The following is a 13,812-nucleotide window of genomic DNA, read 5'->3' as shown; positions in this document are numbered from 1 at the left end:
TACTATCGGCTTTAGATATTGTTTTGGTTGCATAACATTTATTTATTTTCATTTTTTCCACAACTGGTGTCATTTGAACTTGATATTTCTCGTGAATTCTCATTTATTTACACTTTTTGAATCTTTCAAAAAATCATAGAACACCTGACGTCATTTGACTAATGACTGCCGAGACAAAAGACACCAAAACACTATTTATTATTGTTGATGGTAATATAAACACCTTCCCTGAATAAACATACGGTACGTAACTGTTCCTTGCTTAATGTACGCCATTTCGTTTCTATCATCATTATCCTGTGATACGATAGGAGCACCATAACAGGGCAAAAATCGTTCCTAATATTTCAGAAAGCATTCCGAGTAAAAATCCATTTTGTCGGTATTTGATGATCATAACTGTATCATATCTATGTTCTCATTGGGAAATCTTTCTTGTGCTCATATCTTGCCTTAGTTTTACAGCATTTGATTCTGTTGTCATCCTCAAAATTCCTGTAGTTACGATCATAGTTTGAGAGTAGCCTTAAGTCCTGATTATTTTTTTCCAACGGTTTCCTCCTCCTAATTCTCCCTTGTTTTTGTTTTTCTTTTTTTATGTCCATTTATTTCGTGATGTCTTTCCTGTACTTGGTTGTTTGTTGTTTGTTTTCTCTCTGGTGTCCTCAACTCTTATCTTTGCAGTCTCCGCCCTAATTTCGATGTCTTTCCTTTTACATCTGATTTCCTCAAATGACTTCACAAATCTTTAATATCTTATTTCAAATAACTCTGCCTTTGTGAACTCGGTAATCCATCTACGAACTAGGTGAGTCAGTATGCTGAATTAAATTGTAATCAAATTTATAATCATTTCATATCTTGAAGATAGAAAAAAATCTATCAAAAAAAGTTGGAATAAAAGCGACAACACTGATAAACCATTTTTAATTGTGTAAAATGTGTTTGTTAATCATTTATTATATTATTTTTATGATTATTTCAAAAACATAATCACCAGCTTATTTTACATAAGGTCACATTATTTTGACAGTAAAACGATCTGTTTTGATTGTTTGCGGGTTTATCGACCGGAATAAACCAAATACAAATGGTCATAGCATTTTCTATGTAAGCAAAGCAACAAAAACGTAATTATATCAAAGAACTTTGAACATGACAAATAGAATGTCGGCTTTAATAGATATTTATCACACCTGTATCTTCCGTAATCGGGAATTGATAGAGATTAAACCTCTTTAATAAAAAGTACGTTAAATTCACACAGAGCTCTATTCTATCGTATCAGTACTATAAATCTGGATTGTATCAAAGTGTATTTCAGCAGTTGATAAAGTGAACGTATGATCGAAAGATCGTAAGATCTTTAAGTTAAGATGTTAGGCATGGATTTTAAACCCCTGTTCATTTCCTACAGGTGAAAGAAACATTTTAAACATTTTGACTGTCGGGAATTGTCATCTTAACGTTCTATTTAAAATAACACGATTTTGCAAGTAAAGACATTCTAGCTCCAAGAATTTTTAAAAAAATGTTGGAATTCACATATCTTCCTTTCAATGTTTAAATATGTGAAGCTGTTTGGGTTTTCCTTCTTATCTGTCTAAATTCACAAAAGTTAGGTCCCCAACATAATAAATTGGTTCGTGAACGACTAAACTCTTATAAGGTGTAGTTTTGTCCGTTGCTTGTTTTAATCTTTATGTTCTCATTCGTAAAAATGTGTTAACTTTCTAATAATGATGACACCCAACAATTATTTATCAGACTTAATTTAGTCGTAAGATGTAAACTTTGATGCTTATTGATTTAATTCAACTATATATATATCAATACCAGAAATAACGATAATTAATGACTTTTTGTTTCACACTGCATGTTGCTTCAATATTCAATGGCCTGTTCCCATTATCACGATTTCCATGCAAGAAGCCCTCCATTGACGGATAAACACGTCACACAGGTTTCAAGAGATGCAGCTTGCTGAGAATTATGGGGATTTTTTATGGTCGCCTAAGTGTTCTCATTGATAAATATTTTATTTCTTTGTGGGTTGTGAAGCAGGACGTGTTTGATGCTCGCTAGGTTGCCTGTTAGTTCCGTTGTTGTAAACTATGTTTTCAATGGAGAACGTGACATTACTTACATGGATTGACCAAAACTTACATGACCGGTGTCGTCAATGAAGCGGGAGACGCTTCATCTTCGGAACACCGTGTCTTATTCCCCATATACTTCTTCAGGAATCCCGTGAAAAACTTTTTTGTGCCCTAGTTTTATTGAATTTGAGTTTGTTGATATATTGTTTACTTTTTCTTTTGTGTGTGTGTTTTTTGTATTTTTTAAAACAACAACAGCTTCTTTTTGAAGAATTTTGATTTAATGCTTGCAGATCCGTTTACGAAATACTTTAATGCTTATTTGCATTTCAATAAATTATCTCTAATTTTCATTTCAAAATATTTATGATATGGAAAGCTGATAATCATCGCTGCTGATTACAGTACTTGGTGATACTGACTTTCTGAAGTTTAGAATCCTATTTTACGAAGTCTTCGAATTTGACACAGATAAATTACAAAATCATTACATCTTTATCTTTTGGTATGTCTTTGCAACATACATAAATGAGATTGTCTGAAACTTTCAAGATTTTTCACATTCGAAATACATATTGAAAGATGCTATTAACGCGAGTGTCTGTTGAGCAATCACAAACACGAGATTGAAGATAGTTGACACTTCTGGTAGAATGCAGTCCTCGAGGTTTGAGTCGTTGAGCAGTTGAATGTTTCAGAATATACTCATGTACTTGATATATTCAAATATTTTTTAAAAATGTGAATTCGTACCTGCCCCCAAGGGTTTAGTAATTTCAGTATCAAGAAGGATAAAACTTTACGATGCAGAAAATTTATTATTTGGTTTTACTGTTTCTGAAAACTGATACTAAAAAGTGCTAATTAATAGTGTGTCTTTTGTACAATCTTTGCATCGCTTGAATACTTCACCTCAAAGGGTATCTACAAATACTTTACTAACATGCAGGTTTCAAGCTTAGTGTACCTACATTCTTAAAGTTAACGGACGATCTGTTTTCCCTTTCCTTTCTTTCTGTTTTTTATTTTTTTTTTTCTCGTTCTTTTTTTAATCTATTTTTTCAGATGAAAGCTGGTGTATTTAGGGCGGTGTGTGCGTGATAACTAATGATGGGCAATCGTGACACTCATAAGAAGAAATCGATTTGTAGAGAGATATTGATCGATATAAACTAAATGTTCATATAATTCTTAAGGAGCCTGCTCTTTGATATCTTAATCCAATAAAACACGACATCAAAGTCTAATTGGCTTTCAAACGCGACAGAGAAAAACTATGAAGCTTATTGTTGTCGTGTTATGGCTGACAGGTTCAGTTTATCAGCTCTTAGCAGGTCCCATTTAGGCATTGTTGATGTATTAAACAATCATACGTCTTTTTGTAAATTTTATAGATTCTGGTATTTGAACAATTTCTTTTAGATATAGTTCCTTCGATGATGGAGGATAGTATAGATTTTTGTCTTTCTTTTTTAACCATTTTTGACATTCTCTGACAATTCTAAAAAGGTTGTTGTGTGTGAATTAACTAGTTCAAGTGGAATCATAATAAAAATCCAATCCCTGTATTTTCATTTTTTCATTTTTTTGTACGTGTGAACTTGTTCCAGATTAATGTCGATATTCAGATAAAGTCAAAAAAACGTTTATAAAATGATACATAGATATAAGATTTTACAAGTTTACACATTATATGTGAGTTTTTATTACAGTTTCAAGAATTTTTGTTTTGTTTTCGCGAGTACCAGGTAAGTTAAAATGAAAAAAGGAAGAACAGGAAAACAAAAACTCATATGTTATCATTCATGCAGATATTACAGAAGTCATCTTCTGCATTGTGACGTTATGGTGACTTCACAATGGGTCATATCTATACATACGCGCAATAATAATACAGATAAATGCACTTAATAACACGAACATTATGCGATAAACATCGGTATTTCGATATATTCGGATTTTCACTGCTTTAACATCTGCCTTTCGAATGGTAGTTTCATTTATATGTTAATGTTAACGTTTGTTCGTTTTAGATAAAATAAAACGAAAAGAAAATATATGTTAACGTTTGTTCGTTTTAGATAAAATAAAACGAAAAGAAAACATGTTTTAAAAAAAGACACCTGGAAAAAAATCTATCAAAACAAACACTATCGACATGTTTTCTTAAACAGTGTGAGAAAGACAAAGTAATGTTTCCTTTCATTTGTATCGTTATGCTAATCGCCATGTAAATATATTTCCTGTTTAATTAAAAATCGTCTTTTTTCCGGAGCAACGCGGAGCCGCCGCCATCCGTTTAATGCATTATACATCAAAGGATAAAACAGAAAAGAGTTCCAATACTTGATATCGTTTACCTGTGTTTGTTTCCTTTTAAGCTTTTAATTGCAAATAGTTTTAAAGTTCCATACAAAAACTAAGGGTATACGACCATATTACATTTGATTTATAGACTACTTGTAGTTATCTATAATAATGATAATTAAAAACAATATAATTACGAACAAAGCCGACAATTCTAAAAGATAGTTTCAGAAAAACTCACTAGATACAATGCATCATATTCATTCAGATTCTAAGTTTGACTATGCATATCCGATTAGATACCGCACTTGACTACCCAGGTGTATGTCTCCAGATACCACACCAGACTACCCAGGTGTATCCCTCCAGATATCACACCAGACTACCCAGGTGTATCCCGTTAGATACCACACCTGACTATCCAAGTGTATCCCGTTAGATACCACACCTGACTACCAAAGTGTATCCCGTTAGATACCACACTTGACTACCAAGGTGTATCCCTCCAGATACCACACCTGACTACCCAGGTGTATCTCGTTAGATAGCACAACTGAGTACCAAAGTGTCTCATGTTAGATACCACACCTGACTATCAAGGTGTATCTCGTTAGATAGCACAACTGAGTACCAAAGTGTCTCATGTTAGATACCACACCTGACTATCAAGATGTATCCCGTTAGATACCACACCTGACTACCCAGGTGTATCCCGTTAGATACCACACCTGACTACCAAAGTGTATCCCGTTAGATACCACACCTGACTACCAAAGTGTATCCCGTTAGATACCACACCTGACTACCCAGGTGTATCCCGTTAGATACCACACCTGACTACCCATGTGTATCCCGTTAGATACCTCATCTGACTACCAAAGTGTATCATGTTAGATACCACACCTGACTACCAAAGTGTATCCCTCCAGATACCACACCTGACTACCCAGGTGTATCCCGTTAGATACCACACCTTACTACCCAGGTGTATCCCGTTAGATACCACGCCTGACTACCCAGGTGTATCCCTCTAGATACCACACCTGACTACCCAGATGTATCCCGTTAGATACCACACCTGACTACCAAAGTGTATCCCGTTAGATACCACACCTGACTACCAAAGTGTATCCCGTTAGATACCACACCTTACTACCAAAGTGTATCTCGTTAGATACCACACCTGACTACCCAGGTGTATCCCGTTAGATACCACACCTGACTACCAAAGTGTATCCCTCCAGATACCACACTTGACTACCAAAGTGTATCTCGTTAGATACCACACCTGACTACCAAAGTGTATCCCGTTAGATACCACACCTGACTACCAAAGTGTATCCCGTTAGATACCACACCTGACTACCCAGGTGTATCCCGTTAGATACCACACCTTACTACCAAAGTGTATCCCGTTAGATACCACACCTTACTACCAAAGTGTATCTCGTTAGATACCACACCTGACTACCCAGGTGTATCCCGTTAGATACCACACCTGACTACCAAAGTGTATCCCGTTAGATACCACACCTGACTACCCAAAGTGTATCTCGTTAGATACCACACCTGACTACCCAGATGTATCCCGTTAGATACCACACCTGACTACCAAAGTGTATCCCGTTAGATACCACACCTGACTACCAAAGTGTATCCCGTTAGATACCACACCTGACTACCCAGGTGTATCCCGTTAGATACCACACCTGACTACCAAAGTGTATCCCTCCAGATACCACACCTGACTACCAAAGTGTATCCCGTTAGATACCACACCTGACTACCCATGTGTATCCCGTTAGATACCACACCTGACTACCTAAGTGTATCCCGTTAGATACCACACCTGACTACCAAAGTGTATCCCTCCAGATACCACACCTGACTACCCAGGTGTATCCATTAGATACCACACCTGACTACCAAAGTGTATCCCGTTAGATACCACACCTGACTACCAAAGTGTATCATGTTAGATACCGCACCTGACTACCAAAGTGTATCCCTCCAGATATCACACCTGACTACCAAGGTGTATCCCGTTAGATACCAGACCTGACTACCAAAGTGTATCCCTCCAGATACCACACCTGACTACCAAGGTATATCCGTCTAGATACCACACCTGACTACCCAGATGTATCCCGTTAGATACCACACCTGACTACCAAAGTGTATCCCGTTAGATACCACACCTGACTACCAAAGTGTATCCCGTACCAGATACCACACCTGACTACCCAGGTGTATCCCGTACCACACCTGACTACCCAGGTGTATCCCGTTAGATACCACACCTGACTACCAAAGTGTATCCCGTTAGATACCACACCTGACTACCCAGGTGTATCCCGTTAGATACCACGCCTGACTACCCAGGTGTATCCCGTTAGATACCACACCTGACTACCCAGGTGTATCCCGTTAGATACCACACCTGACTACCCAGGTGTATCCCGTTAGATACCACACCTGACTACCAAAGTGTATCTCGTTAGATACCACACCTGACTACCAAAGTGTATCCCGTTAGATACCACACCTGACTACCAAAGTGTATCCCGTTAGATACCACACCTGACTACCCAGGTGTATCCCGTTAGATACCACACCTGACTACCAAAGAGTATCTCGTTAGATACCGCACCTGACTACCAAAGTGTATCCCGTTAGATACCACACCTGACTACCAAAGTGTATCACACCTGACTACCCAGGTGTATCCCGTTAGATACCACACCTGACTACCAAAGTGTATCCCTCCAGATACCACACTTGACTACCAAAGTGTATCTCGTTAGATACCACACCTGACTACCCAGGTGTATCCCGTTAGATACCACACCTGACTACCAAAGTGTATCTCGTTAGATACCACACCTGACTACCAAAGTGTATCCCTCAAGATATACCCAGATGTATCCCGTTAGATACCAGACCTGACTACCAAAGTGTATCCCTCCAGATACCACACCTGACTACCAAGGTATATCCGTCTAGATACCACACCTGACTACCCAGATGTATCCCGTTAGATACCACACCTGACTACCAAAGTGTTTCTCGTTAGATACCACACCTGACTACCAAAGTGTATCACGTCAGATACCATACACGTCTTCCCAGGTGTATCCCGTTTGATATCACACCTGACTTCCCAAGTGTATCTTGTTAGATACCACACCTGACTACCAAAGTGTATCTCGTTCGATACCACACCTGACTACCTAAGTGTATCCCCTTAGATACCACACCTGACTACCAAAGTGTATCCCTTTAGATACATCACCTGACTAACCAGATGTATCCCGTTAGATACCACACCTGACTACCAAAGTGTTTCTCGTTAGATGCCACACCTGACTACCAAAGTGTATCCCGTTAGATATCCCACGTGACTACCCAGGTGTATCCTGTTAGAAACCACACCAGGCTACCTAGGTATATCTGTTAAACACCGGAGCTGGCTGCTGTATTTCTGTAGATTCCACACCTGGCTGCCCATTCGCGAGAGCACCTGCACTATTGCTGCACTATTACATGAATTACTGTGTCACCTACCGCATTCGACTATACACTGTACTGATGATATGCAGATTAAATACATGATAAATCTTCTGAATGAATCTTTTAATGTCGATCGTGATAATCCTCATCAGAAAAAACGAGATCAAACAGATGATGTAAAAGGAACATGTTATCAAAAAACATTCGTACACAATCCTCGGACGTGTACCTGCACGTAACACCTTATCAGATAAATAAGTAAATTATCGACATGAAATATAAACATCAATCATATTTCACACAAATTTTCATCATCATTTCTTAAGAACTTTAACCTAGGTGAGATATTCTAACAAAAAAAAATGTCAATCTGCAAGAAATGTATACAACGATAACCTAATATAAACTTAGAAATGAAAGAAAAAATTCCAGAATTTCACTAGTTCTGTATAAAATAACAAAATGTATCAAAGTGTCTACAGAGAAGGGTGATATAAACATAGCGTCATCAATACAAAGTGACAAAGTACACAGCAGCGTCATCACAAAGTGACAAAGTACACAGCAGCGTCATCACAAAGTGACAAAGTAAACAGCGGCGTCATCACAAAGTGACAAAGTATACAGCAGCCTCATCACAAAGTGACAAAGTATACAGCAGCGTCTTCACAAAGTGACAAATTATACAGCAGCGTCATCACAAAGTGACAAAGTATACAGCAGCGTCTTCACAAAGTGACAAAGTAAACAGCAGAGTCATCACAAAGTGACAAAGTAAACAGCGGCGCCATCACAAAGTGACAAAGTATACAGCAGCGTCTTCACAAAGTGACAAATTATACAGCAGCGTCATCACAAAGTGACAAAGTATACAGCAGCGTCTTCACAAAGTGACAAAGTAAACAGCGGCGCCATCACAAAGTGACAAAGTATACAGCAGCGTTATCGGGCACTGACAAAGTATACAGCAGCGTCATCACAAAGTGACAAACTAAACAGCGGCGTCATCACAAAGTGACAAAGTAAACAGCAGCGTCATCACAAAGTGACAAAGTATACAGCAGAGTCATCACAAAGTGACAAAGTAAACAGCGGCGTCATCACAAAGTGACAAAGTATACAGCAGCGTCATCACAAAGTGACAAAGTAAACAGCAGCGTCATCACAAAGTGACAAAGTAAACAGCAGCGTCATCACAAAGTGACAAAGTAAACAGCAGCGTCATCACAAAGTGACAAAGTATACAGCAGAGTCATCACAAAGTGACAAACTAAACAGCGGCGTCATCACAAAGTGACAAAAACAAACAGCAGCGTCATCACAAAGTGACAAAGTATACAGCAGCGTTATCACAAAGTAACAAAAATATCACAGCGTCATCACAAAGTAACAAAAATATCACAGCGTCATCACAAAGTGACAAAAATACCACAGCGTCATCACAAAGTAACAAAAATACCACAGCGTCATCACAAAGTAACAAAACGTACCACAGCGTCATCACAAAGTGACAAAAAATACCACATTGTAATCACAAAGTATCAAAAAATACCACAGCGTCATCACAAAGTGGCAAAAAATATCACATTGTCATCACAAAGTATCAAAAAATACCACAGCGTCATCACAAAGTAACAAAAATACCACAGCGTCATCACAAAGTAACAAAACGTACCACAGCGTCATCACAAAGTGACAAAAAATACCACATTGTAATCACAAAGTATAAAAAAATACCACAGCGTCATCACAAAGTAACAAAAATACCACAGCGTCATCACAAAGTAACAAAACGTACCACAGCGTCATCACAAAGTGACAAAAAATACCACATTGTAATCACAAAGTACAAAAAATACCACAGCGTCATCACAAAGTGGCAAAAAATATCACATTGTCATCACAAAGTATCAAAAAATACCACAGCGTCATCACAAAGTAACAAAAAATACCACAGCGACATCACAAAGTGACAAAGCATACTACAGTATCTTCACGCTGTAGTAAAATGTACCACAGCGTTTTCATGCAATGACAAAATATACCTTTGTTTTCATACAGTGGCAAAATATACCAGCGTCTTCACGCAGTGACATACTTGTTATTTTTCTTATGAAGGTGTAGTCATCGAAAAGAGACACTCTTTACTAATTTCTCGGTATCTTTCGGAATAGCCACCAATCTGTGTGATCTACATTCTTTCTGGGCACGTGACAATGATCACGTGACTTCAGCAAGAAGGAAAATTTCTAAGCGCGATGTCATATAATTATGCATTTCGTGTCCACTGTATCGTTGCTGTTTACAATTAACTTTTACTACTTCGCAAACAACAAACTCTTTAATAATTCATTGTGATTTCCCGATAACAAGTCAGATAGCTGTATTAAACACAAAACATGAATGAGTCACTTTATTTTTTACCACTTTCGTTTACTTTGATGACGTGTATCGAAATCAACGTAATAATTGCCCGCAATTCGACTGATGTTCTTGCACGCAATTCACAAAATGACGAAATATTAAACAAGTTGCTAAGTAATTAAATACCAAGTAATGCTTTAAGAATGAAAAATATTTGTTCATGATTAAGTTCTGAACATACATACCCCGCGATAACCCTTAAACATTCGATGCACTTTGGAAACAAAACAATTTCAAAAATCGCGTTTGGGTTACATGGAGTTATATTTAGACTTACATAGAAAAAAGTGGCATGATGCACGTGGCTATTGTGCCGTAAGTGATGTAGACACAGAATTGTTTAAACTTGATGCTCCACTCGACCGTTTACACTGCCGATAATTAACTATTTATGTCGGTGTAAATCAAGCGTTTTATAGTGTACATATGTATCATTGTTATTTTCGATTTATAGAATACTGGCTTATATGAAAGATACACAAAAGAATATAGTATGCAAAAAATAGTAAAATAAAATGAATATTCATGAGAGTATGGAAGTATATTCTTCAATCCAGATCACCCCACTTGATCACTTTAAGCAGTGTACTATGTTTAAAGACGTGTCTTGAATTTTGTATGCCGATATGCTTGTTAAGCCTGTATCTATCTGTGGGATCACGCGGTATGTGTTCTTGACTTCTTAACCCATGTAAACCTAAGTACAAGCCCGAGTCACATTATGATTCATAACAGCGAACATTTCATTTTACCTAACAAAGACTTTTCACATTGGCAGTAAGGAGCAATAAAAAAAGACTTGCTCAAGACCATAATAACGTCCTTCTGCCAGAGGTTATCGAACCCCAGTCAACAATTTTGTTTCGCTTTCAACTGGTTCATGCGATCCCCTATAGTCTGCATGTTTATAGAAAGTATATTCTATACACAAATAAAAAACCAACAACAAAACATTAATCCAAACCATATTTTACATATAAATAAATATAGAAACAATACAAAAACGCCATATCGAGTTAATTATCTCAAAATAAACACGAATGTGTCATATCAAGTGAAAGTCATCCAAAAAGAAAAACTTATAATGGTAAACTAATTCTCAATTCCTTTTAAAACTGTTGTGTTGTCTCTCATACAGAAAGACGAATAAAATGCTTGGCTGTCGGTCCGTCCGTCTGTCCGATTACAGAAAACACTTTATCAGACTTTTCCAATGTTGTTCATCAATGTGTATCTAGTATCGGCATCTAATTAAACCCAGACATCATTTGTTCAGCGTCAACCTAACACGGTGTATGTTAGAAATAGCACACGGTAACTCATTGTCATAACAAATCATAACTACATGTCCGAGAGCAGTGGTTCAAAGACACCAAATTTACTCATTTGATGAAAAGAATCTCGGACACACCAAAAACAGAGAAAAATCAAAGGCTGACAAAGACAACAGAAGGAGGAACAGTGGGACACCAAAACAGAGGAAAAATTACAGAAAGAGTAATAGAGGGTTACCAAATCAAAGGAAATACAAAAGAAGGAGGAAAAAGGTGACACCAAAGCAAAGGAAAGACAACAGCAGGAACAAGGGGACACCAAACTCAAGGAAAGATAACGGCACGAACAAGGTGATACCGAACCCAAAGAACGACAACAGCAGGAACAGGGGGACACTAAATCCAAGGAAAGACAACGGCAGGAACAGGGGGAACACAAAACCCAAGGAAAGACAACTGCAGGAACAGGGGGAACACAAAACCCAAGGAAAGACAACTGCAGGAACAGGGGGAACACAAAACCCAAGGAAAGATAACGGCAGGAACAGGGGGACACCAAACTCAAGGAAAGATAACGGCAGGAACAAGGTGATACCGAACCCAAAGAACGACAATAGCAGGAACAGGGGAACACTAAATCCAAGGAAAGACAACAGCAGGAACAAGGGGGACACTAAATCCAAGGAAAGACAACAGCAGGAACAGGGGGGACACTAAATCCAGGGAAAGACAACAGCAGGAACAAGGGGACACCAAACCCAAGGAAAGATAACGGCAGGAACAAGGTGATACCGAACCCAAAGAACGACAATAGCAGGAACAGGGGGACACTAAATCCAGGGAAAGACAACAGCAGGAACAGGGGGGACACTAAATCCAGGGAAAGACAACAGCAGGAACAGGAGGACACTAAATCCAGGGAAAGACAACAGCAGGAACAAGGGGACACCAAACCTAAAGAAAGACAACAGCAGGAACAGGCAGACACTAAATCCAATGAAAGGTAACAGCAGGAACAGGGGGACAGAAAACCCAAGGAAAGACAACTGCAGGAACAAGGGGAACGCAAAACCCAAGGAAAGATAACAGCAGGAACAAGGGGACACCAAACCCAAGGAAAGACAACAGCAGGAACAGGGAGACACTAAATCCAAGGAAAGACAACAGCAGGAACATGGGGAACACAAAACCCGAGGAAAGACAACAGCAGGAACAGGAGGAACACAAAACCCAAGGAAAGACAACTGCAGGAACAGGGAGACACTAAATCCAAGGGAAGACAGCAGCAGGAACCGGGAGACACTAAATCGAAGGAAAGACAACAGCAGGAACAAGGGGAACACAAAACCCAAGGAAAGACAACAGCAGGAACAGGGAGACACTAAATCCAAGGAAAGACAACTGCAGGAACAGGGGGAACACAAAACCCAAGGAAAGACAACTGCAGGAACAAGGGAACACAAAACCGAAAGAAAGACAACAGCAGGAACAAGGGGACACCAAACTCAAGGAAAGACAACAGCAGGAACAGGGGGAACACAAAACCCAAGGAAAAACAACAGCAGGAACAGGGGGTTACTAAATTCAAGGAAAGTCAACTGCAGGAACAGGGGGAACACAAAACCCAAGGAAAGACAACTGCAGGAAGAGGGAGACACTAAATCCAAGGAAAGACAACAGCAGGAACAGGGAGACACTAAATCCAAGGAAAGACAACAGCAGGAACAGGGGGAACACAAAACCCAAGGAATGACAACAGCAGGAACAAGGGGAACACAAAACCCAAGGAAAGACAACAGCAGGAACAGGGAGACACTAAATCCAAGGAAAGACAACAGCAGGAACAGGGGGAACACAAAACCCAAGGAAAAATAACAGCAGGAACAGGGGGTTACTAAATTCAAGGAAAGACAACTGCAGGAACAGGGGGAACACAAAACCCAAGGAAAGATAACAGCAGGAACAAGGGGACACCAAACCCAAGGAAAGACAACAGCAGGAACATGGAGACACTAAATCCAATGAAAGGTAACAGCAGGAACAGGGGGACAGAAAACCCAAGGAAAGACAACGGCAGGAACAGGGGGAACACAAAACCCAAGGAAAGACAACTGCAGGAACAGGGGGAACACAAAACCCAAGGAAAGACAACTGCAGGAACAGGGGGAACACAAAACCCAAGGAAAGATAACGGCAGG

General features: G+C 38.8%; 1 protein-coding gene across 1 annotated transcript in view; it reads left to right on the top strand.

Moving 5' to 3' along the window:
• The window catches only part of LOC132543070 (uncharacterized), a 34,754-nt gene extending 22,423 nt beyond the window's left edge, over positions 1–12,331 (top strand). Inside the window, exon 2 of the mRNA XM_060206524.1 lies at positions 11,695–12,331. Within this exon, the coding sequence (XP_060062507.1) occupies positions 11,695–12,331 (637 nt within the window). The remainder of the gene's footprint in view (positions 1–11,694) is intronic.
• The last annotated feature ends 1,481 nt before the right edge of the window (positions 12,332–13,812 follow it).

Source organism: Ylistrum balloti, unplaced genomic scaffold, assembly GCF_031769215.1.
Source record: "Ylistrum balloti isolate Yb309-2 unplaced genomic scaffold, AGI_CSIRO_Ybal_v1 Utg369740, whole genome shotgun sequence".
NCBI lineage: Eukaryota > Metazoa > Mollusca > Bivalvia > Pectinida > Pectinidae > Ylistrum > Ylistrum balloti.
This window is presented reverse-complemented; position numbering and strand designations above follow the sequence as displayed.